This window comes from Mus caroli, unplaced genomic scaffold (genome assembly GCF_978045245.1).
Source record: "Mus caroli unplaced genomic scaffold, Mus_caroli_1 scaffold_3, whole genome shotgun sequence".
Taxonomy (NCBI): Eukaryota; Metazoa; Chordata; class Mammalia; order Rodentia; family Muridae; genus Mus; species Mus caroli.
Window position 1 is genome coordinate 76,346,389 of NW_028227258.1, and position 26,121 is coordinate 76,372,509.

Consider the following 26,121-nt stretch of genomic DNA (forward strand, 5'->3'; position numbering starts at 1 on the left):
TTCCTTTTGTTAACCACAAGATAGATTTCTTTGGACAACAGATCCTTTTCTTAGCCGGGCTCTGGCAAGATGTAGGGAATTGCTTGGGTACACCAATATGATTTCTAAAAGTCCCTTTCTCTAAAAGGAGGGTTTGCGCCACCTAGTGGCCCAAAGAAGAGGCTCTTGGGGTGAAGGTGTCAGTGGCCCTCCCCTAAAGAGAAGAAAAGAATACTGTTTTAGTTCGTGAATCTCTACCCTCCCCTTTATTTGTGTCCTGGAAGTGGCGCTCATAGCCAGGATGCCCATTGGGTCACTTTGTCCCGACAGTGCCCAGCACTGCCATGCTGTGTGGTAGGGAAGAGGTGAGGCAGGAGTCACTGAGGCAGCCCCGTGTGCACTGCCACTCTCCCCTCTGGAGGTTTTCAGTCATTGATTCAACACTTTGATAATGAGCTTTCTCAGCATTGTTGGGAATCAATTAAGTCTTGTTCTTCCCAGGAATCCCCCATGGCCCTTTTGGACAATTGCTCTGGGTTGTACAGTATTCTAGTTTTCGGAAGCTTCCCAATTGTACCTTTTGTTGTCCTTCGGTTGAGATAGTCTTTTCACGACCTCAGGGGAGGAGTTGTTTGAGTGGCTGGTGGTAGGAGGCAGTCTCCATCTACAGGACAGCTTGACGACAGGAAACCTGGCACAGGGCCAGGTTTCTCAGCACTGACTTTCCCTGTGATTGGGGGTGCCTTTCAGCCTCTTGCATTGGAGTTTTCCTTGAAAAGAATGCTTGGTCATCGTTATAGTAAGAGTTACAGCTCAGCAGACTTCAGACTTCTAAAGCTCTCATTCACCTACCAGGAGAAGTATCTTCACTGGTATGGCAGTGTGTGAGAGGTGTTAGGAACTTGAAGGTCAGACCATGTGGCATTATAGTGGTGCAGGTGACAATCTGAATCCTGAGGACAGTGGCCTAGCAGGGACGCTCTCCCAGCAGGCTAGTCTCACAGACAGGCAAAGTTAACTGGGGCAGGATGGGTCCTAAGCGAGGTGTCTTTCAGGAGATTCAAAGATAAATTGAGACTGAGAGCCACTGCTGAATCGAGTCGTTACCCAGGTGTTTAGGGTGAAAGCCTGGGCTCCGGTAGCCCCAACAAGTTAATCTCAGTCCCCTGTCCCTAGTGTACTAATTAAGGAGAGCAAGTTTGAATGGCTACATTTGGGGGGTGGGAGTGTTCAGTGTCCCCAGGTTAGGGTATCAACATGAGATTTAGGTTTAAATAGAAGGCAAGCCCTTAACAAAGTGGAGTCGCATTGGTTGAGGTATGGTCCCCCATCTTTGGTCTCTGCTTCCTGTCGATTCTGTTCTGATATCCTACAATACTTTGTTAGGTTGCTAAGCTGTTAATGCTGAGGTACAGCCTTGCTTCCTAGTTAAACAGCCTCCTCTGGACTGTCCTTGGAAGCTGTGTTCTTCCTGGAGTTTAAAATAATACAAGAGGAAAGGCTAAGGACAATTACTTAGCTCTGTGATATCCACTGAAGTACAGACACGAATTGAAGACAGAGATGCCAGGCTCTCATCCTGTCTGCAGTTACTCCATGGGACAAAGTGAGGAGTCAGTGTCTGCTGCCAAAATCAGGTTCTAAGTGCCAGTTTCAGTATGGTGGCCTTGAAAATGGGTTCTGAATCTTTGGAGACCAAATGAAGTCTTGTGGCCTCTTAGGCTTTTAAATCATGTATACATTGGAGATCCCTCTCAGAGGACTGAAAGCAGGGCTGTACTGCTGTGAGCATGCTACTTTTGAATAGGGGATTCCACGTTTACTTCCATGAGAGGTGCTTCTGGAGTAGGCACTGAGTCTGATCTAGGTCTGAGGGATGAGTGTGAGGGCCAAAGATGTCTGTCTGTGAGTGGTAGTGGAGTGTGTTGTTAATGTTGTCCTCATCTGAGAGTGCTCAGTTGATACTGTTGATCTATTCCAGTGACTACAGGGATGTAGGTGTTTTACAAAAAAGCATTTGTTCTTTCTATTGGTTTAATACTGAATCTCACCATTACCTATGGATTCTAAAGGAAGTATCTCCAACCAGTTCTTGGAAGAAGTATCTGGAGTGGGGACCTGGCATGACACTTGGAGCTGTTTTCTTGGCCTAAGAGGAAAAAATACTAATCCGAGTTGGCTAGAGGGAGCCCAAGGAATGGTGAGAGGGTGGGGGAGGCACGAGTCCTTTGGAGTGCAGTAACATGCACCTTTCTCACAGAGGATCTTGTCCACCTACCTGGTTCAAGCAGTTGATACAGAGGCTCAGGTCTGAAGGATCTCAGAAGAATGCCTTTAATGTTACCCTGTAATGTTCTCAAGTAATAAAAAGAACATGGAACATTGGCTTGAATCTGCTCTCTTCCATTTCTTGCGTATTTTGGGGGGCAACTTTTTGAGTCTCAGTTTTCCTATTAATTATCTTTAAGGACCAAGGAGAATTAGCCCCAATAATGTGTGTCAAGTACCTAACACAATGTTGACAAAGAGCTAGGACTCTGTGAACAGTTGTCATTTGGGGAGCTATCACAAATCATATGTAATTAATAAAGATTATAATTAACAACGGCATTCCTTTCTTCTTTTGGAAATATAAGCTTCATGGCCCGTATGTAGTTGTTGTCTAGTGAGGATGACAAAGAGGTGTTGATAGAGATCTACCAGAAAAGGCGTTCTGAGGATGCCCCTCCCCACATAGTGAGCATGTGTCCATCCACAGGTCCGTCACACACCAGCCCCTCACATGCAGTCACTTGAATTGTGCTCTCAGCACTGTGACAGAGGGCTCAAGAAAACAGCCCACGTAGGAAAGGATTCATGTTGTCTTCACAGTTTTTGTCCATGGTCACACAGCCCCATTGATTCTTGGCCCTTGGTGAGGTAGAGCATCTTGTTGGAAAGCATGTGGCTAAGGGAGAGAAACAGAGATGTGGGGAAGGAGTGTGGATGGCAGGTAGGATCTGAGAATAAGATATACCCTCGGGTCTGGAGAGAGGTCTCAATGGTTCAGGGTATTTCAACCCAAGTCCGGTTCCCAGTACCCACATGGCAGCTCACAGGAACCTGTAACTGCAGTTCTGGAGCATCTGATGCTCTCTTCTGGCCTCCATGGGCACCAGGTATGCCCATGGTAAACATATAATGTGCAGACAAAACATACATAAGTAAATAAATAATTTTAAAAGATATACCCTTCGTGCCTCCGGTGACCTACTTCCTCCATCCAGCCCTGTTCCCAACAGCCCATTCACCTATGAACATCTCAGTGGATCAACTCATTGAGATGAGTTTCATTGGTGAAGTTAGGTGCCCACATGATCCAGTTACTTCTCAAAAGTGCCATCAGCTGGGATAGCAACACACAGAGCCTTCAGGGGACATTTTATATTAAACTACATTGCTCCCTAGGAGAACTAATTCTACTGTTCACTCAATTTGTGCACATTCAGCTGCTAATTCAGAGGATATGGAATATAGATTTCTATTTAAACTGTGAGAGAAATGTGACTTTTAGTGTTTATTTTGACATGTTATACCTGGTGCCATGGGGTGGGGTTAGGGGAGGCATTTAGCTTCCATGAACGTTATGGCTGAGAAGCCAGCATGGGTGACTAAGGGTGGTGAGGGCCCCAGTACAACACCCATCAGTTTGGGGTTCAGCATAGACTCACTGTTGCAATTGCCTGGGTGCTATCATGAGTTTGTCTTGCTGCTATCATTTGCCATGATTTAGCGGTATGTGGAGGACAGTGCCTCTTCTCTGATGTGCTCAGCCTGGCAGTAAAAAGCATCTGCATGAATCAGTATAAACAGAGCTTGCAGCCAAAGCAACCTGAAAGTAAGTTCTAGAAAAGTCCATATAATCTGAGTTCTGCGTTTTCCTTACCTGTGTTCTAAGAAAATGGGAAATAGAAAAGATCAGTTAGGCAGGTGGATTACCAAATAGCATCTTCATTACCTGTAAATCTCACGCTGGAGAATAGGGTTTCTTCTAGATGGTATTTCCTAATGTAGAATTAGATAAGTGGTAGAAGCTGTGGTAAGAGGAGCACAGAAGTATGTGTGCTTCCTGCCAGAAGACTGGCTTCTGGAGAAGAGGGGAAGGGGTGGACTCAGCTTCTTATCATTTCCTGGGGAGAAAGGCTGGAAGGGGCAGCCAGAAACAGGAGATCATGAGTGTTAGAGAAACACTGGGGCTTCACTCTCCTGTGCCCAGTCTTCAAAAGTCTCATCTCCCGTAGATCTAACAAGCTTATAAGTAGCAACTGACATTTAAAAAAAAAATGGCTAGTATTTGTTTCCCCATTTCCAAAGAGCGTGCCCTGCTACCCACAGAAGGCAATTTGGACTCCTTTGTCTGGCTTTGCAGACTGCTCTAACCTGGCCCATCCCAGCCTGTCACCCTCTGCAGTCTGTTCTTGTTCCCATACTCCTGCTGGGCTGTCCCTTTTACTTCCTGCCTGTCCACCCAGAGTGTATTTATTTAAGTCCCAGAACAAGCTCCACACTGAGACAAGCTTTGCAGTTGAGTACACATTGATTTCTCTCATCTCTAAACCACCTCTGAGCAGTCGTGTGCAATCAAGGGCCCAGGCTCAGCACTTCTGCCATTGTATGGGCTTTGTCGGCCAGGGCGTAAGGACATGCACACACGTTTTGTTCTGCTGTGTATCTTTAGCTGCTTCTCTATATGCAGTTCATGCAATCAATCCACAATTGGTGGAGTAAATGTACCAGAAGAGCGGTGGGCATCCTTCTCCCTGCACCGGCTCTGTGTTTCTTATGCTAGGAAGTAAGACACTCGAGACACAGAATTCACATTAGCTCTGAGTTTCAAGCCACCGACAGTCAGAGAACACCAGGATTTTAGAACCAAGGCCACAGTCCTCTAGGTCAGCATCAGTGTCTTACAGCTGAGAATGGTTGAGAGAGGAGCAAGGCTTCTTGCTGGTTGTATGTGGGTGGCCTTAGATTAGCCATCGAAGGGTTAGTAGGCAGCTCTATGTTTGCATTAAATGGTCCGGTGAGCCTTCCGAGGTATGTTTCTGTTATCTTACAGAGCCGTACAGCTTACGGTTTTGTCCTGTTACTATGGTGGAAGGTACTTCATGGATGCTTCTGCCACACCTCACTGCCACTCCTCTTGTATTGTGTGTGTGAACCCACTGTGGAGGATCAAGGGTGTGCTATACCTGCAGCTACCGAGACAACAAAAAGTATCTTGGCTTGCCTGTGGCCCCAGATAATACACATTAGAATGCAAGTGTCTTCTCACTGCAGGCCATTTCATACTACCCCAGGATGCTCTCAATTGTTACCCATAGTCCCTGAGAGAATCTCAGCTAAGAAAGAAAGCTCATTTGTATTCTCTGATCAGTAAAGATCAAGGGCAGTTACCACAATACTTAGTCACTAGGGCAAGCCATTACAAACCAGGTTCCTCAGAAGGGCAGCAGTTTGGATGGGGCCTGGAGAGAAGCAGCTCTGTGCCAGGATGAACCAGCATCAGGGCTGGGTTAGGATGGAGGAGGATAGCTGGCTAGCCAGCTTCTGGTACCCACGTGCTGGGGGAAGGCATCTTCACTTGTGTGGTGTGGTGTGGTGTGGTGTGGTGTGGTGTGGTGTGGTGTGGTGTGGTGTGTAGTACAGTGCAGTATAGTGTTGTGTAATGAGTGTGATATTGTGCTGTATAATGTAGTTTTGTGTTGTGTAGTGTGGCATTGTGTGTTTTAATGTCCTCAGTGATCATGCTTATTTTCTATAGGGAAATTCCAGTCATAACTAAACACGCTATTTTGGTTATCCATGCTACTTTCTTTCCATTAAATTTAAAACTTTTTTAGAATTCTCATTAAGAAATTAAATGTTAGTGTTGATTCTTGTTTGTTAGTAGAAAAGTCAGTAGAGAAGGTTATACAGTTACAAATGTTCTAAACGGAGTCGTCATGCTAATGAGTTATACAGTCAGCTTGATAGGTCACGGTTAGCATTTCCAACAGAAGCACATAATAAATATCAGGCTGCACCCTGTGCTGAGCCCCGGTGAGCTGAGCGCCGTGTGCTGTTGCATGTGCGTTTTATGGAGAGGCAGGGTGTACTCAGTCTCGGAGGGACTGCTGTCATGTGCCTGAGGGTTATTTGGAGGTGAGGTCGTGGCAGTCATTCCACTGCTGCTTTATTATAAACTGTCAGTGTTGGCTGCCCTTCTCTTATTATGAAACACTCATTTTATTAATTATCTTAGCACATTTATTTTGAGTACCCAGTTATATGCCAGGCACTGCCCTAAATGCTGGGGAGGAGATCTCTGTTAACATTTGCATTTACAATGCAAATCATCTTAGTTTCAGAGCAACCCCTGTGTTGGTTTGTAGATCACAGAAACCTCCCTTCATAGATCCTTTCCCACTCTTCACATGGCTTCCATTTATGATTTCCTGACAGAACATAGGTAGCCACAGCTAGATGCAAAGGAAACAGGTTTTTAAATTATAAAGTTGGAGTTTCTTCCAAAGAAGGGAGAATGAACTCCAGGAAAACATTTCCTAGTATCTCCCATAAACTCAGAGCTTCTCAGATATTAATGAGTTGTGTTTCTCTTGATGGGAAGCTGCAAGTCTCTGTGATTGTAAGTGCAGAAAAGACCCCGGCACTGCAGAGCCATGGGCAGACATGGGCAGGTTGTCCACTATAGTCTACGGCGCTGCAAGGAGGGGTGAGCTCACAGTTTGCTGTCCAGGCTTTATGCCTTGGCAAGGGGCTGTCTCCACAGAAAGCAGAGGCAAATCTTTTATTTCTTTTTTTTTTTAACATAAAACATCACTTTAATAAAAACCAGGACAGTCTAGAAAGACAGCTCAGTGGGTAAGAGCCCTGTTGCTGAGCCTGACAGCCTGAGTGAGCTGCACCCCTGGAATCACATGACGGAAAGGTAAGAGCTGGTTCTCAATGACCCCACATGTGTGCCATGACAAGTGCACAGCCCACACACATACAAAATACATTCTAAAATGCAACAAAACCCCCAAAGGCACAATATTAATTCTACCTGACACTATCTACAGATTCAATATATCCCCATCAAAATCATAGCAGTGTAACAGAGGGAGTGAAGATGACCAAAATACATTATATAAGTATAAAAACATCATAAGTAAGTTCTTACTTTGTGTTTGATAATTTAAAAAGATAGAAGAACAATGCCAGTAGATTTGGCAAAAATAGAAAACCCATTCTAAAGCTTTTATATGGAGTCTTTAAGAGATGTTCAAAGCCAAAACAATTTTAAACAAAAGCTGGAGAATTTATACTTCCTGAGTCAACACTTAGTACAATAGCCATCAAAACAGTATGCAACTGGTATAAGGACAGACTTAGTCTAGTGAACTAGAAGATAGCAGTGTCTCTAGAAATAATGATGAAAAGACTGGGCACGTATGTGCAATTCTGCATCACACTCCATACATACACTACAAGTAGCTCAGGAGCTCACACTCCATACATACACTACAGGTAGCTCAGGAGCTCACACTCCATACATACACTACAAGTAGCTCAGGAGCTCACACTCCATACATACACTACAAGTAGCTCAGGAGCTCACACTCCATACATACACTACAAGTAGCTCAGGAGCTCACACTCCATACATACACTACAAGTAGCTCAGGAGCTCACACTCCATACATACACTACAAGTAGCTCAGGAGCTCACACTCCATACATACACTACAAGTAGCTCTGGAGCTCACACTCCATACATACACTACAAGTAGCTCAGGAGCTCACACTCCATACATACACTACAAGTAGCTCTGGAGCTCACACTCCATACATACACTACAAGTAGCTCTGGAGCTCACACTCCATACATACACTACAAGTAGCTCAGGAGCTCACACTCCATACATACACTACAAGTAGCTCAGGAGCTCACACTCCATACATACACTACAAGTAGCTCTGGAGCTCACACTCCATACATACACTACAAGTAGCTCTGGAGCTCACACTCCATACATACACTACAAGTAGCTCTGGAGCTCACACTCCATACATACACTACAAGTAGCTCAGGAGCTCACACTCCATACATACACTACAAGTAGCTCAGGAGCTCACACTCCATACATACACTACAAGTAGCTCAGGAGCTCACACTCCATACATACACTACAAGTAGCTCTGGAGCTCACACTCCATACATACACTACAAGTAGCTCAGGAGCTCACACTCCATACATACACTACAAGTAGCTCAGGAGCTCACACTCCATACATACACTACAAGTAGCTCTGGAGCTCACACTCCATACATACACTACAAGTAGCTCAGGAGCTCAGAAGTAGAAAACGTAAATGCCATAGGTAAAGCTCTCACCACAAAATAGAGACATGTATCTCCATGACAGTGAATTTGGCAGTGGGTTCTTGGATTGATATTAAAAGCAGAGGTAGCAAAAACAATTAAATTTGAGTTCATATTGATTAATTATATACTAGACAAGGGATTAATATCTACAATGTATAAATTCTATAACAACATAAGAAAAATAACAAACAAATGAGTAAAGGACTTGGATAGACATTTCTCCAAAGTGGATAAACAAGTGGTCAGTATACCCATGAGAAGATGTTCACTATTACCCGCTATTAGAGAAAAAGCCACTCTGGGACAGGCATGGTGGTGTAAATTCAAGAAAAAGTCTGGAATAGACAGATAAATTATGCTGCAGAGGCAAATCTTAAAGGGATAAAAAGCACCCTGTGCTCTGGCTAGACGGTCAGTTAAACAAACCACGAGCTGGGGAGAGCCACCTCTATCCAAGGAGACCCTTTCACTAACTACTAAGGTACCCTGTGAGTGCTGCTGTTGGCTCAGAGGTGGGTGTCTCAGGAAGCCTACAGGTGGCATTAAGCAATTGCCCCTAGATGTGCCTGATTCTGTCCCTTCAGCTCCAGGTCTTCTTACCTGGCCTTACTGTTTTTAGAATCACAGAAATTAGGTGACCAAGTGTTATCTACTGTCTTCCCACACAGACGAGCACAGAGTTCTGTTTTAGAGTCTGAGGCAGGTAATGCTGTTCTATCTGCCGAGCTCTCTTCCCATTGTAGAGGAAAAAATTAAACTTCCAGTGACTTCTGATTTGAAGTGAGAAATTAGATTTCTCTCTTCAATACCAACAAGTGCACAGAGGGCCTCACCCTCCCTCACACAGAAGGCACAAAACAAAACTCACACAAAATCCCATCTTATCCATGGAAGCCAGGTGGGTTACCTCGGAAACAAGTGCAGACACAAGAGGGAAAGAGCCGATCTGAAGTTTGGTGTGAGTCATTTATTCTTCCCCATGCACCACCCTAAGAGAACATTCAAAATTGATCAACAGAAAATGCCCTGTGAGTTTATCTTCAGGTGAGTTGTAAGGAAATGGAGGGTGAGGAGCCCAGCAGAGGGGGTTGGCCTGCTTGTTACTAGCTTGCCATGACTCTCTCTTGCCCCATGCTGGCTTCCTGTAAGAAAGGCTGCCCCTTGTTTCTGTTTGACTTGCATTCTGATGAGATGCTCTGCTGTGACCATCCAGTGCCAGATGATGAGCAGGTTTGTGAATAACGGAGGAAAATGACCACAATGACTAGAATTATTGAATTTGTTCTGGTAGACACCTGTGTGGTTTCTGTCTTTGCATTGTGTGGAGAATTCTTTGTTGTTCATGGAAAATAAGCCAGGAGTGAAATTTGTCTTTTGTTATCAGAGCTTGTTTCTGTTATAGTTTTTGTGCCTGGGAAAATTGGTCTAAATATAAATTTCCACCCCAAAATGATGCACTTAGCCCAGCAGGCAGATAGAGTCTGGGGGGAAAGTACAGGCATAAGATGAAACCCTGCCGTCTTGTGGTCTGCTGCCTGAGATGTTAGCCCAGACATTTCCCTTCCACCATGGGCTGAGAATCAGCATTACCAGCATTGAACAGGGCTGTTGTGTTAATCTGGAAGAGAAATGGATGGAAAGCCCAAGGAAGCATGTCTTTTCCCCGGTGGATCACTCTTCGGACTTGTTCTCATTCAAGAGCATGGCCTGAGTTAGGCTCTGTGTTTTCAGTGAAGTAGTAGTCATTCTGAATGGAGATTTTCTGTTACTCAGAAAAATAATCAGCAGATGAACCTAAGTACCTACTATGCCAGTGAGGCATCCCCAACACAGGCTGTGGACACCAGGTTTCCTTCCCTTTCCTTCTTTTATAGCAGATCTCCCTGTGTCCACCTCAGTCTATTGAGTATGTTCTAAATGCTGGACAGTGCACTATGGCCTCTGAGAACTGGCTCAGTAGTCAGATGTGTGTGTTTCTACAGAAAGTTGGCAGTCATAGAAGAAGGATAAATATGTGAAGAAAAGTGAAAACGATGCTGATTTGGCCAGAAAAAGGAAGTGGAGAAGATTGGTTTAAGAGGAAAATTGCATTTGGGCAACACTTATCCACCATGTTGTTGACTCTGCAGTCCAGTCTCAGAGTGCCTTTCGTCTCTAATCCTGTTCTTGGAGGAACTGCCTTTCTAGGAGGGACTTTTATTTTATTCCTGTCTGGGTTGTTAGAGTCAGTTTTCAAAACTCTAACATGGAAAGGGATGGAGGAAGTTGTTTTGGGGACAGTTCTCCCATCTTTGCTTTTGAGTTACTCCCACCCCAGTCTTCTCACTATTCTGGCTCAGAGTTAGACTGTGAAGTTCACTCTTACATACTACTTGGAGTATGCCCTCCCTCCCTTCCTCCTTCCTTCTTCATCTTTCTGTATAGGCTGGTCCAAATTCCTATGCAACCCTGGCTAGCCTCTTTGAACTCAAGTCAAAGAACAGGTTTGTGGATAATGGCCTCTGCCTTGGCCCACGTGCTAGCATGACAGGCATGTGACATCATTCTTGGCTTGGAGTATCTCAGTAGCTAAACTCCATTAGATGAGGTTTAGTTATACTGAATCATATATTAATTTATAGTCTGGTAAATCACATTATGAAGCTAGGAGGTATAAATAATATGAATATGAAGCAGGACAAGAAGCTGTGAAAGTAGCCCTTTGCTGATTCCTCTAGAGAGTTGGGGGTTGGTTTGTGGTTAGTGATGGGCAAGGGAAAAAACCATATTGGTGTTTTAAGAATGGCTTGGCCACTTCTCATGTTAGCAGAGGCTTCTCAGACATGGCCATTGTTTGTTGGCAACAACACCATTACTTCTTCTCTAAATCATTGTTTAACTGGTTCTGTGGGATTAGAATGATCTTTAAATAGATGCCCATGGCAAACAGAAAAAAATAATGTTGTAGAGAATCCAGGGTCCCCTGTAAGACTCTCCTCTCCTAGGATCTATTTACTCTTTGGAGTCTCCTGATCCTTCTAATGCAGCTACCTCAGCCCCTCCTAATTCTGCAAAATACTGACAAGGGAAAGAGGAGAGGAGGGAGACTGAGGGCTCTCTTTCTGTAAGAACTGCTGTACTTTCTCTCCACTGCCAAGTGCACTTAAAGAAGCACATTTTATTCCATCTGTCACCAGTACCCCTGCTCACCCCACCCTCATTTAGATTATTTTAAATGGTCACCCCAACTCAGAAAACAATAGTCATTTTTCCTGTCAGTCCTCTCTGTGCATTTGTCTATAATTCTCAAATATGAGAGAATGTAGTCACCCCCACTTTACACTGGAGGAAGCAGCTCAGAGAGATTAATGGCACTGTGTAGTTCATACAGTAAAAACTGAGTCTGCCCACCTGAAAAGTCTGTGCTCTCTCTGAAGTCCACTGTCTGTTCAGGGCTGGTAGCCCTTCTCTCTGAGGCTCACATGACTCCCTAACTCCTGGTTCTGATCTAGTCCAGGTCTTAGAATACCCCAGTGTTCTGGCTTTTGTGTAGTACAACACTTAGAGTGGTGTTTGGGTTGTCTTTTCATCCCCACCACTAAGTGCTGAGTTTTCAATGTGTTCAGCAGATGTTTATTGAAAAGAGCTGGCTATTCCTTCTATGTGGGTAACGTTAGGAACCACAGGAGGTGCCATCTCCACGATGGTCAGCAGTATGATCGATAGGCCATCTTTATTTATACTGAAAACAGAGTAGGAGTAGAGAGAAGGTTGATCAGGTCCCAGATAATCCAGGTACCTGTGGGACAGAGGTGGTAGGAAAAAAAATGTTAATCATGTGCCTCGAGTTTGAGCCAGCTGAGACAGAACTGCTTCAGTGAGGAAACCTCCAGCCTTGAAAGTACCACACTGCCCTTCAGAGTGTGTCTTAGTGCCCCAACCCTACTTTCCATTGGGTAGATGGAGAGGTATTCACCACACAGGGACTGTTTCCATCTTCTACTAGGCAATATAAGTCTACACATACATACAGACAGACACACAGACATACATACAGACAGACAGATGGGCAGACACACGTGTGTGAACATTCATTTATTATATTTACTATGTGTGTGTGTGTACGTGCACATGCATGCCAAGCCCCAAGTGTGGAGCACAGAGAACAACTTGCAGGAGTCGGTTCTCTCATCCTACTATGTGGGCACTGGGGATCAAACTCGAGTTGTCAAGCAAGCATCTTGACCCGCTGCGCGTCTGCTGTCCCTGCTGACTTATTTAATATATTACAGATGATCTGAAGAAATGCGGGCAGGAGGAGGCTGAGACTGGCTTTTGTTTTAAAGGTAGTTTCCTTAGAATATGCGGTAGACACCCTCACTGAAGCCATCTCTTTCATTTCCTTCTCTCAAAAATATTTTGGGAGTAAGTAACTCAACTTTGTAATTTGAATGTCACCTCCATCCTTCTCAGCTTGCCTCTGGCAGTGACATCAGTATAAGGTGTGGCCTTAAGGTGGAGGAGCAGAAGGGAGACAGGAGGGGGCCTGATTCATCGCTTCTGACTGCTTTCAGACCTTGAGAAATTGAATGTTTTCTGTCTTGGATTTTTGGCTAAAGTTTGGGGTGGGTCACTCTCTAGGAACCAGAGTGCCTGTCTTCTCTTTTGTACTTGAATGTGTTTCTGGGTGGTCTGTGTTCTTAGAAGGAAGAGGTGGCTGTGAAGAGCCATCCTGTGGCTGCCCTTGGCTGCCCACAGTGGACAAGCCTGCCGCATTGGCTTGCTTTTCAGGCAGCAGCTAGCGGGCTCCAGAATAGGTTCAGGAAAGACTTTCTCCCTTCTGTTTCCTGTGCTGTAACACATCTCCCTTCTTCTGCTGGTCCTACTGTTTCTCCATACTGGTTAGAAACATGAGGGACAAGTACTGAGCACTGACCCATGGAACCAGCTAGTTAGTTTTCTCCTCTGACGTCAGAGAAGAAGCCAAAGAAAGATGGCTTCTATTTTATGGAGAATGTATGTCATAGTCACCTGATCCCCTACTGCCTGCCACCCTCCTGAATGACAGAAGGTAGGATCCATCTGTTTGCCCCAATGTGACTAGATCACAAAGAAACACTTAGCAGGTGGGAAATTTATTTTTCAAGACACATATAAACCTGCTGTCGCAGAGAGGACTCTGGTGCTAATTTAGATGCAAATGGGATCACCCAACTAGAGCTGATTACAGAAGGGTCAGGGTGTCTATACGCTCAATTTCACTCCTACATATCAAGTTAACGTGCTGCTGCAACTGTGGGCTCAATGGCTGGGCCTTTTTTGTTCTGGTATAGAGTTTTGACTTTGTAGAAGTAGAATGTGACATCCATACAACCCCCTTTTAAAAGAAAACAAGCTGTCCATTTGATCCATTTATGAAAAGCTTGAAATAATAATAATAATAATACTAATGATGATAATAATTTTAAAACTATGAATCTAGACTAAGATAAACAGAAGTAGGAGGACTGTAAATTCAATTCATCCTGTTCAGAAAGCCAGGGACAAGCCTGTGCACTTTGCTGAGTTGTCGTCCAGCATGGATGACAGGTAGGTGATGGGCTGGCCCAGCAGGTCAGAACTGTGTTAATGCAGTGTTTGTTGGATAACTTTGCTTCTCAGTCAGGTTTTTGTACACTGGCACGCTATAATTCCACGGTATGCCGGCAAAACACCTGCACACAATGTATTGCAATTTGTATTTCTAACAAAATATATATGCCTAAGTTCCACAGAACAGTACTTGCCCTTACTATATGCAGGCTACACTAACATTTTCTATCTGAAAATGTTCTAAACCATTAGTGAACCAGCAAATTGAATTCCCTCACCCAGTCTTGAGCTATACTTTTTAGAACACACAACTTTAAGGGACTGGCAAACGCAGCTGGCATGGAGAAAGAAGTAAACCAGGGCAGAAGGAAGATGGAGGGTATGGATAAAGATTTGCTTCAAAGGATTGTCTACGTTAGACTAGCACTCATAAAACCAAGTCCCCAAGGCAGGCTCTGCCCTAGCACTTGGCCTAGGGGCAGGTTCGTTCTGAGTGTTTACAGCTCTCTTTATCTTATCAAGGCCTTTATCTTATCTCTTGGCAGGGGTGGAATTTGAGTTTTTGACGATACATCAGTCATTATGGTCTACCTTTAATATGAAATAGCATTGTCAACCTGCACTACGTGTGGACTTGTTGATTTGAATGGCAAGTTGATTTGTATAGCTGGCTATTTTTGTGTAAGTTGGTAGTTACCTGCCACACTTCATAGAACAAGGTGGATACTGATCATCTTTTGAGGCAGAAGGCCCTCCTTCTGTCCTAGCTCATTGTCCTTCATCATTGCCACTTCTTTGTTTTGCTGATGCTGTGCTGGGGCCCTGGCAGAAGGCTCTGCTGTGCATTCCTCTGGTGAAGGGTCTTTCCTCTGTGGCCATCGTTAGCTTTCAAGTGATCACACTTGGGCTCTTCGTCTTATCCTCATTAAGGACGTTGCCTGTCTGGGAGGATTAGAAGAAGTTTCTGAGAGAATGATAATGGGGTAAGGAAAGATTTTCTGGGATAAAAGGCTCTGAAGTATACAGTGGGGAGAAAAGATGGAAGAAGGGAACTAGGGCTCCCTAGTTGGGGTGTCAGTTTAAGGTAAGTGTGAGCTCACTCTGTAAAGAGTTTACAGCTGATATTTAATGGGACTGGGCTGTTAATATTTATAGCATGTTATGTAAATGCTGCTCCCCAAGTGCTTCCTTAAATCCTCTTAGCTTATTAATGACAGCTTTGATTTCTAAAAAAGAAATAAAATCTTTCCATTTATGCAGCCTAAGAGTAGTAAACAATAGCTGCACAACGCACCTTTCATGTTGGCCCCTGAGGACAGACTTGGATCCTAGCGAGTTGATTGCTGGGCTTTTGAGCTTAGGAAGGTCATGTGTGACTCAGTGGGGAAGGCTGCTGCAGCAGAAGCCGCTTCTGGGGTTCTCAGTACCGTCAGGCCAGCCGTGCTTGGTAAAGTCCCAGGAAGCTACCACCCAGCCCATTCATTCTCCACTCTTTCCTATTTAGATTTAGCCTTGTCATTTGGGTTGAGGTTTTCACTAGCCGCCCCTGGTGTTGTGGTTAGGAGTGGAACTCCGTGTTTGGAGCTGATCATCACTTCCTGTTTAGCTCAGTTTAGTGGCATTGAGTATTTTTGAAGACCCTCACTAAAATGTATCTACACCCAAGTGTGATCTTAATGCTGTGGAGCCTGAGGCAGGAAGACTATGGAGTTTACTTGGTTCATACAGGGAGGCCTGTGCTAAAAAGATGAGATTGTAGCACAGTAGATGATGCTAGCACGGGCAAGGGTCAAGTAGAATTTCATTCACAGAAGCACTTGTGAGTGCACACACGCACCTGCATGCACACACACAAGAAAAAAGAAAGAACAAAAGGGAAATGAGATGGAAGAGCATCCATTTCCTGTGCCTCCAGGACACAGGTAGAGCAAGACTTCTTAGCTGTTTACTCATTGCAATTCCTTTTGCCTGAGAAGTTCTACCTGGCCCTGGATACACAGGTGCGCTCCTTACTTTTCTCCTCGTCATAACCAACAAGAAGCGGCTAGAGGAGAGACGGGGTTGTTTTGGTTTATAGTTCAGGACGGTACAGAGTCCATCATAGTGTGAAGTGTGGCAGCAGAAGAGAGAGTCGGTCACATGGTATCTGGAGAAAGGAAGAAGAGAGAAGGCAGGAGTCAGGGCTGGGTTCTATAGCTCCAAGGCCTGCTGTCCATGAGTGACTCTCAGACTCTGCCTCCTGAGTAGCACTGCCAACTAGACCCCAAGTGTTAAAACATATGAGTCTATTGGGGGGGGGGCATTTCATATTTTACTACCATGGGTATATAAAATAGATAAGGAAAGCAAATACTTATATTAATAAATCATATTAAAATAAATTAAAATAAAAGCAATTATTTATTACACATATAATTTTGCCATTTATTAATATGAAATCAAAGTTGCATACTGATGAATGTGCCTATTTATTTTTCCATAAAATATTAATTCTTGACTGAATATTTGATGCTGCAGGATGTAGAACATTTTCAGTGTTTTTCAGAGTTGATTGATGCTTTGATTTTATAATTGTCAGTTCTGAGAAAACCACTTCACATAAATACATGGTACAGAGTGGTGGCACTGCGGTTTAGGATCATTTCAGAAATTGTTAGAAATCCTGACCTAGTCCTAATTAAGAATTTAACAAATTTTCTATGAAACTCAAGTTAGCAACTCAAACAGCAGGTTCTACAAGCAAGCATTCTAATATAATGCAATCCAAAGACACAGAAGTGCCGTACCCACGTGCTGAGGAGGAACGGCAGGAAACACTGACATGACAGCCTTCCCGTAGGACAAACTGTTGTGCTTCTGTAAGGGCAGGGACAAAATCCCCAGAGCTCGTAATGTACCTCAGTGTAGGATCTGAGCTCATAATGTACCGCAGTGTAGGATCTGAGCAGAGTTTCTTGGTCTTGTGTGGCATGACAGTGTATGCAGTCCCCATGCTAAGTGTTTAAAACCAAGGCTGCAGTGAACTCGAGGAATATAGCACGTATGAGCTGTTCCAAAACCACCTCAGATGAACTATAGATTTTATTTTAAATTCATTTTTGCTAGCTATGTATCCAGAAGCCATTTATTAGTCCATATTTTCATAATCTCCTTATTTATTTATTTATTTATTTATTTATTTATTTATTTATTTATTTCTGAGGTCCCAACCACAGTTACAAAGCTGAGTAGTGCAGAGGATGTGGAAGGATTATTCTGTTCAACTCTGGCAGCTCTCAGTTGAGGGGTCACTGTCATTCACCCCTGGGGAAGTCCTCTGTATGCCTCGCTTTGTGCGCTGCAGTGGGGCGGTAAGCTATGAACCTCAGGACAGCTTTAGCTGAGTCCCAGCAAGCCCCACTCAAGAACTGCAGAAAATGCCAGGCCATTGCAGCGAGCCACAGAGGCAGGGCAGCCTGTGAAGTGCACTTGCTCAGTGGAACTCCCTTCCCCAGTGTGGTTGCTTTCCTGCATCCTCTTCCTTCATTATATTTGGGTTACTGAGAGCCTATAAAAGTGGTCAGACGATGTCATGTGCTGTTCTCAATGCTTGAGTGCTCACACTGTTGCAGCCAAAAGGGAGGGAAGGTGTTTGTGCTCCAGAGATGTGCCTGTGGTGGGAGTTCTAGTGGATTCTGAAAGAGTAAATCCAAATGGACTTCATTACTATAAAGTCCATTATTCATTAGAATAAAGAAAGGAGACAGCTGATTTGGAATATTTTACCCACCTGGACTCATCTTTCTAGAACATAGCTGAGCACCAAGATCTTATAAAAAGTAATTCAAACCACTAATATGAGAGCGCCACGCCTGTATCCACAGTGCAGCTGTTCATGGCCTATCTACACTGATATCTGCTTTCTAAACTCTTCTGTGGGTTCTTAAAGCTGAAAATTAAAAGGAGGAAAGAAATATAGTATAAAGGGATTGGTCCTGGTACTGATACAATTACAATGACAGTGAACACTTTTTCCATTGATTAATTAATTAATTAGTTAATTCAGTTTACATCCTGATTGCAGCCCCTCAGTCCTCCTCTCACATGGCCCCTCCCTCTCCCCTCTCCTCTCTTCCCTCCTCCTATGAGAAGGGGGAGGCCCTCTGAGTACCAACTCACCCTGGCACATTAAGTCATTGTAGAACTAGGTACATCCTCTTCCACTGAGGCCAGACATGCAGTCCATCTGGGAAACAGGATCCACAGGCAGGCAACAGAGTCAGGGACAGCCCCTGCTCTAGTTGTTGGGGGAACTGTATGAAGACCAGTCTGCACATGTGCTACATATGTGTGTGGGGCCTAAGTCTAGCCCATATGCTCTTTGGTTGGTGGTTCAGGCTCTGAGAACCCCCAAGGGTCCAGGTTAATTGACTCTGTTGGTCTTCTTGTGGAGTCCCTCTCCCCACCAAGTTCCTCAATCCTTCCCCCAACTCTTCCAGAAGACTTCCTGAGTTCTGTCTAATGTTTGGCTGTGGGTCTCAGCATCTGTATCAGTCGCTCCTGGGGGGAGCCTCTCAGAGGACAGTAATGCTAGACTCCTGTCTACAAGTATAACAGAGTATCATTAGTAGTGTCAGGGATTGGTTCTTGCCCATGGGATGGGTCTCAAGTCGGGCCAGTCAGTGGTTAGTCATTCCCCCAGTCTCTGCTCCATCTTTGTCCCTGTACTTCTTGTAGGCAGGAACACAGTTTGGGTTGAAGATTTTGTGGGTGGACTGGTATCCTTATATCTCTACTAGGAGTTCTACCTGGCTACAGGAGGTGGCCACTTCAGGCTCCATATCCCCCACTGCTAGAGTTACCCTCATAGACTCCCTGGGGCCTTTCTCATCCAAGCTTTCTGGCACATCCTAGAGATTCCCTCCCCCAACTCCACCCCAGCCCACCCATCCCACTACCTGCCCATTTTGAGTGAGGTGAGGGAAACAGGGAGGGGGAATCAGGTGTAAGGAGAGAGAGAGAGAGAGAGAGAGAGAGAGAGAGAGAGAGTGAGTTGGGACAATGAATACTTTCAAAGGGAGGGAGAAATAAAACAGAAACTGGAAAGAGGAGACACACTCCTTCAGACAGGATGCCATCTGCTTCATTTAAAGTGGAGTGCACTGGCCGAGGCTAGGCGTTTGCAGAGAATGGAACCCCAGGGCATGAGCTGAGCATTGGATGGCTTTAGTGCGTTTGAGGGTGGATATTTCTGTGTCCATCAGGAACATTAATAACCCGGTGATGGCCTCTAGATAGAAAGATCAGCTGCTGCATCTGCTTTTAGGAGACTAAGGAACGTGTAGTAACTCTTAGAATCAGTATGTTTAAGGTTGAGGGGCTGAGGACACGGCTCAGTGAGGGAAGTGCAGCCACGTAAGCACGAGGACCCAAGTTCAGAGGACCCTAGTTCAGCTCCCTCCAGCCAGGTAAAATGCGAGGTAGCAGTGTGTACCTCATGGCTAGGGTAGCAGCCCTGGCAGATCCCTGAATGGAGGGCCATTCACCATCCTAGTGGAGTAAGTGAGCTGCAGGCTCAGGAAAATACCCTTTCCCCAAAGAAAAAACTCACAAAGTTTACAGTGACCAAAGGATACACTCGACATTAACGTCTCACCTCTACAAACACAACCACACAAACCCCTATACGCAAATGTCTATGGCTAGAGTTTGATGCTTTAAGCCTCCAATCCTTAGCTATGTGATAAAAACCAATTCCAGTCTGATTCATTAAAAGACTGGCATTTTTTTCTGTATAGGAAAAGCACATAGGTAGAAAAATCTTAATTTGTATTATAAAAAAGTCCCCGTTACTCTATTAAGCAGTAAGTTCTTATAGCACTTTATAAATAATGCTTTATGTGCAGTATTCATTTATAAAAATATTGGCTTCTGCTCTCGAGAAACACATCTGAGAGAACATCTGCAGCACTCCATGTCTGCACTTCTCCTCTGCAATTTATGATATTATCATTAAATTTGCTATAGCTCAGTTTCCTGAACATAAAGAACGTCCTTACGTTTACAGCTCCTTGTACTTGGAGGATCCCAGTAAATGTTTATTGAATGACTAATAATGAGAAAAATTACACCAAACTTTCTAATTAATCCTTTATTAACCACATAAATACTTTTCATACTCTCCTGCACTATTTTCGAGTATGTACTAAAACGTTTATAGGGTTTAAACTGCGTTTGACTCGAGCTGTCAGAGCATATGGCTGCCTTCCCTCTGCCTTCACCTTTCCCTTCGTGAGCTACAGGGCAGGTGTTGTGTACTGTAGACATATGGTTGGCTCCAGCGAACAGTTTTCATGGTAGTGTCCCTGTGCTGAGGTGGGGTGTTGGGGTGAGTGTCTGTCAGTCTGTATGTTCACCCCTGCTCTCTCTGCCATTGGTCACAGGTGACAGTGGAGGAGGTCATGACCACCACAGCATACCTGGACCTCTTCCTGCGCAGCATCTCTGAGCCAGCGCTCCTGGAGATCTTCCTCCGCTTCATCCTCTTGCACCAACATGAGAACGTTCACATCCTGGACACCCTCACCAGCCGGATCAACACCCCTTTTCGGGTAAGGAGAGCTTCCGAGGAAGAATGTGTTCAAGTCAGACTCCAGAGGAGAGCGGTTTGGGGAATAAAATTATGAATATTCCCCTCTCTCCCGTTTCCCCTGAGCTGCTATCCTCTTTCTTTGTGGACAGAGATAATTTGGTAACCTTTTTTCCTATCAGGTGTCCCTTTGTTAGGGAGGTGGCACTATTCCTTAGACCCCTTTTTCTCCTCTTGTCTGTGTCCATGCTTTCTTGTGTGGAACTGGCAAAATGCACTTCTGAAGGAGCAAGATTCTAAGGACATAAAGACTGAGGTGCAGGGCGAGCCAGGGAACGTGAGTGGTCAGGGCATGAGGTAGCAATTTAGTGGAAGGCTGAAGTAGAGTCTAATAAACTTACTGGAAATAAAAAAAAAGCAGCTACTAAGGAAAAAAATCTGTAAAATGTACACACACACATAATATATTTTACACATTATATTTTACATATATTATGCATGTATGTATGTAAGTATATATTTACATATTGTGTATAACATACATATATTATACATACATACACATATTCGTGTGTATATATATATATATATATACGTGTGTGTGTACATACATATATATAAATATAAAATATATGTGTATAGCCAGGAGGCATGATGGCAGAGGTCTGTAATCTAGTACTTAGGAGACTGAGGCAGAAAGTCTGCAAACCTGAGGCTAGCTTAGACCACATAGCAGGGCACTGTCCCAATTAAAAAAAAAAAAAAACTGTATGAAAAAAATTAAGGAAATTAAAGTGTTATACTAGGAAAAAAATCTCATTTAACAGTTCACCTGATAGCAGCAGAGTGCACAGTCAGCCTTCTCCAAGGAAGACACAAGCCAAACCAACAGCAAGGCTCAGAGGATGTCAAGGCTTTGACATCATGCCGTGTGTGCTGTCTGGTTACAATGAGTTTCAATGAAAAGCAGCATTGATAGACGTTTGAGGCATCCACAGGCATGTGGGCATGCGCTTACTGTAAATACCTAGAAGACCAAGAGGTTACAAGGGGAAAGGGAGGGTCCTTTGAGTTGTTACAAACGTGGACGAACCGTGAAGACATTGCACTCAGTAGCAGAAAGACACTACAGCCAGTAACCAAAGCACAAACTGCTTGCTCGTCTTTGTCTGCGGTAGAAAAAGCATAGTCAAGCTTACAAAACCAGAGTAAAATGATGGTTTCCAGAGGCGACGGAGCAGAGTGGTGGGGACTTCCTTAAGCTGAGGGAGGATCTGTGAAAACTCAGAACTAAAACTTAAAAGAAATATTCCCTTAAGGTAAGCGTGTGCTTATTAATTATTTAAGCACAGTGCTTCTGTTTATATAATTAAGCAAACAAAGGCCCAGATTAAAATTAAATCTGCTCGATTTTTAGATAACATGATCTTATATGCAAAACAAAACAAAAATCTCAGGAATGAGCTAAGAAGAGCCATTAGAGCTCATAATGGTTCAGCAAGGCTTCGAAGATCCAATTTCACGTGCAAAACAATTCTATTTTTAAGTGGTAGTGAGTGTTTTAATGCCTCTTTTTTTCTGTTACGATGATAAACATTTTAAACTTACAAAAATCAGTTATTTGAAGGAGGAGAGGTTTACTTCTTAGCTTACATTTCAAAGTAGAGTTCATCACGCAGGACATCAGGCAGCAGGAGCGTGAAGCAGCCACCACAGGGACAGCCATGTCAGGAGCAGAAAGGGATGGCTGCGTGGATCTTAAGGCGAGTTCATGTTCCCTTGCCTGCAGCCCACACTTAAGATGGGTTCTCCAATAGCAACCAAGCTTATTAAGATACCTGGACCCCCCCTCCCAACACACACACATATACGCACATACACATATAAACACACATACACACACATACACACATATATACACACACATACACATATATACACATACACACACACACAGGTTTATCTCCCAGATGACTCTAGATTCTGTCGAGTTGGTAATTAACACTAAAAATCAAATTGGGATCATTTACAATAGTGTCAAAAGTAATAAAATGATTGGGAAGGAATTTCACAAAAGAAGGGTAAAACATAGTGCAAAACTACAAATGTTTGTGGAAAAAAAATCAAAGAATGAAATAAGTGGAAAAACATCCTATGTTCCTAGGTTGGACGACTTGATGTTGTTCCTATAATAGTATTACCCAAATGATGTACAGTTGGAATTTGTTCATTCCAACACTAATTAGCCTTTGTAGAGATTCTAAACTTCACACAGAAACCCAGAGTTCCCAGAATAGCCATGAAAAACTTCAAACAGAGACAACTGGGCATGTGTGTGTGTGCGCGCGCGCACACGTGCATATGTGTGTAAAACAACTAAAGAAAAAGTGGCTTGAGGAAAAAAGAATGAAATTGAATTACTAACTCGTATGACAAACAAACATTAACTCAAAATGACTCAAAGACTTAAAGTTTAAAGAAAATGAGATTATCTGTGCAATTATGGCAGTGGTTTCTAAGATGACATCAAAAACACGAGCAACAAAAGACAAATTAGACAAAACTGGAAATATTCAAGATGAATCTCCTTCGTATTTTAAGGATGAGCCGTGGAGACAAAGTGCAGTGGGTGGGGTATGCCCGTGAGCCTGGCGTTCTGGAAACCCAGGCAGAAGTGTCACAAGTTGGAAGCTAGCCTGGATTACAAGGCAAGATAGTATTTCAGAAACAAATCTAAATTAAGATCCAGAGAGATGCCTCAGTGGATAGAGGCTCTCACTGTGCAAAGCTGGTTACCTGAATTCAATCCATGGCAGCCTCGTAAAGGTGGAAGGAGAGGACCGACTCTACTAAGCAGTCGTGTGACGTCCATGTGTGCACAGTGCGATGAGTGCCCACATATATCATGCACATGTGCACAATAATAATAGTTTCAAAACATTAAAAAATAGTTTCAAATAGCAAATAAACAAGATTTGAACATTTGAAAAGACAATCCAAAGAATAGTTGGAAAGCTTTAAATCATAAAATACTTGTAAATAGAATAAAGAACTCCTACAACTCAGTTATTAAAAGAAACACACACACTACCAAGCACCTTGACAGTGATTGGCAGGGGTTACTATGACAATAGATAAGCAGGATAGCTATTTGAGACTGGAAAAGTGTAGGGTGGCTGTATCGTGAGGAAGAACAGAAAGGGTTCTCAGGGAGAGGTGATTCCAGGCTAAGTCTCAGAGGACGCAGGAAAAGGCATTCCAGGTAAGGGGATGTCTTAGGGTTTTATTGCTGTGAACAGACACCATGACCAAGGCAGCTCTTATAAAGACAAACATTTAATTAGGGCTGGCTTACAGTTTCAGATTATCATCATGGTGGGAAGTATGGCAGCATGTAGGCAGACATGGGGCTGGAGAAGGAACTATGAGTTCTACATCTTGATCTACAGTCAATGGCAGAAGACTGTCATTCTGGGCATAGATTAAGTGTAGGATACCTCAAAGCCCAACCCCACAGTGACACACTTTCTCCAGCAAGGCCACACCTACCCCAACAAGGCCACACCTCCTAATAATGCCACTCCCTAAGGGCCAGGCATTCAAACATATGAGTCTATTGGGGCCATACCTATTCAAACCATCACATGGCGCGCATACAGTGCCTTGGAATGGGAGAGACCGTGTTGTGTTTGACTACCTAAGCCTATCACCACCCTGAGCAAAGGAGATGTCTGAAGCCAAAGACAGCTATTTCTTTACAATACCTTTGTTGGTATAAGTTCGTCCTGCCTAGAATACAAACTAGCATTTACTCTCCTCTACAAAGAATAAAGAGTCTAAATTACTTATGAAATGACCTGATAGATTGATGACAGCCTATGATACAGAAGCTACAGTGATTTTTATAATTGGATATTTCCCCTGTTTGATCACTCCTTTTTAGGAAATAGAGATTGAAAGAATTCATATGTTTATAAAAGAAAATTCATTTAATTTTTTTGAGTGAACTCCTTAGGGAAGAAGATTTTCATTCTCAGAGCACTATTTGGAACCAAAGAGAAAAAATTGCCCAATAGCAAGAGAGAAATCTAGGCTTGGAGCTGCAGACTCTGGAGAGAGCTGGCCAGGTTATAAGTACTTTCCAGTGAGGCCTGGCTTGTAAATAACCGGTGTCATATTTGAAGACAACTGAGAACGATAAATTGTTTACAGATGAAGTAGGGAAGATTTTATGTGTGTCCGGAGTTGAAGGGGCACATTCTTGTTATCTAGATCTTTGAAGATTCACAGTAAGAGCACGGGCATCTCTCAGGCAGGCGCTGGGTTTCTAGCCAACTCTTCCCCCCCAAGGGAACTGCTCTACTGAATATATTTGTTCCTGGCAGCAATATGTGTTTTATGAAAACTGGATAGAGAGACCATTTTGTTCTGTAATTCTGGATTCTTTGTCACCTGTTGGGAGTGGAGTTCCCTGCCTGACACTGACAGAGCCCATGTTGATTGTCCCCAGCTTTGTGTGGTGTCCTTGGCACTGTTCAGAACTCTCATCGGCTTACACTGTGAAGATGTGATGTTACAGCTAGTTTTAAGGTGAGTTTCCATCATTTTGTTTTCGTGAAAGAAAGATTTCCTCTGTACTACTACTACTGTTTTGTTTCACTTTAATTGCGTAAATGAAGCAAGGACCATGCCTCTGAGGAAGAAAATTATTAAGAGAGCCAATTTAATCTTTTTGCTGTTATTTACCAAAGTTAATTTTGTTTGATTATGGAAAGTTTTTAGTGGGGGCATTTGTATTATATTATAAATGTTTCCCTGAAAACAATAAGGAGAATGGTGGAAAAATTTGCAAGTATTAAAGCTCTTTGGGGTCATGGCTGCAGTTCATTCTCCTGAGGTACCCTTTTTGGGTTTGCCCTCTTAAGGGACCCCTATTATTAAAAACAACTTTTTCAAATATAAAACACTTGAATTTAATCCTCAGCCTTTTCTTTAGTAACATTGCACCATGACTGTCTAGTGTGTGAGCTCCATTGTGAGATCTGCAGGGAGCAGATAGGGGACAAGGTGGGAACGTGGGGGCCCTTTGAAGATGTTGCTGTCTGAGGATGGGAGTCTCAGGCAGCTAAGATGGTCTGAGCTTGGTAATTAGGCAGCAGGTTCAGCAGTCCCCAGTTTTGCCTTCTTCCCACCCCAACTCCCAGCCCCGCAACCCCCACTGACCATGGGACTCGGTGCTTCTACGAAGGAAAATGACTGTGCTTCATTGCTAACATGAGGTTTGGTCCTGAATCCCAGTGCTGAACCTCAAAAGCACCAGGCTGGTCCCCTGAGGTTGCGTTTCCTCCTTTGTGCTGAACCCAAATCCTAAATCTCGGAATGGGCCCCTCCAGTGAGACCCACCCTGACATGAGCTACAGGGTAGTTAAATCCGCGTAGGAAGACTGCTGGAGCAAAATGACCTGACCCTCTCCTTTGTAGCTGCTATACATGGAGCAGAGACAGGGCAAAACGTCGAAGAAGTTAGCTTCCCACAGAGATGTGTTGGGTTGTTCTGTCAGCTCTTAAGCTGGCATATAGACACAGAGCTGTG

At 43.8% G+C, this 26,121-nt stretch overlaps 1 protein-coding gene across 4 annotated transcripts in view; it reads left to right on the forward strand.

Annotated features, from left to right (window-relative positions):
* The window catches only part of Fhip1a (FHF complex subunit HOOK interacting protein 1A), a 252,082-nt gene that overhangs the window by 201,354 nt on the left and 24,607 nt on the right, over positions 1–26,121 (forward strand). For all 4 annotated transcript variants that reach the window (XM_085835794.1, XM_085835795.1, XM_085835796.1 and 1 more), the window contains 2 exons: positions 20,383–20,550; positions 25,039–25,118. In XM_085835794.1, coding sequence (XP_085691920.1) covers positions 20,383–20,550; positions 25,039–25,118 — 248 coding nt within the window. The remainder of the gene's footprint in view (positions 1–20,382; positions 20,551–25,038; positions 25,119–26,121) is intronic.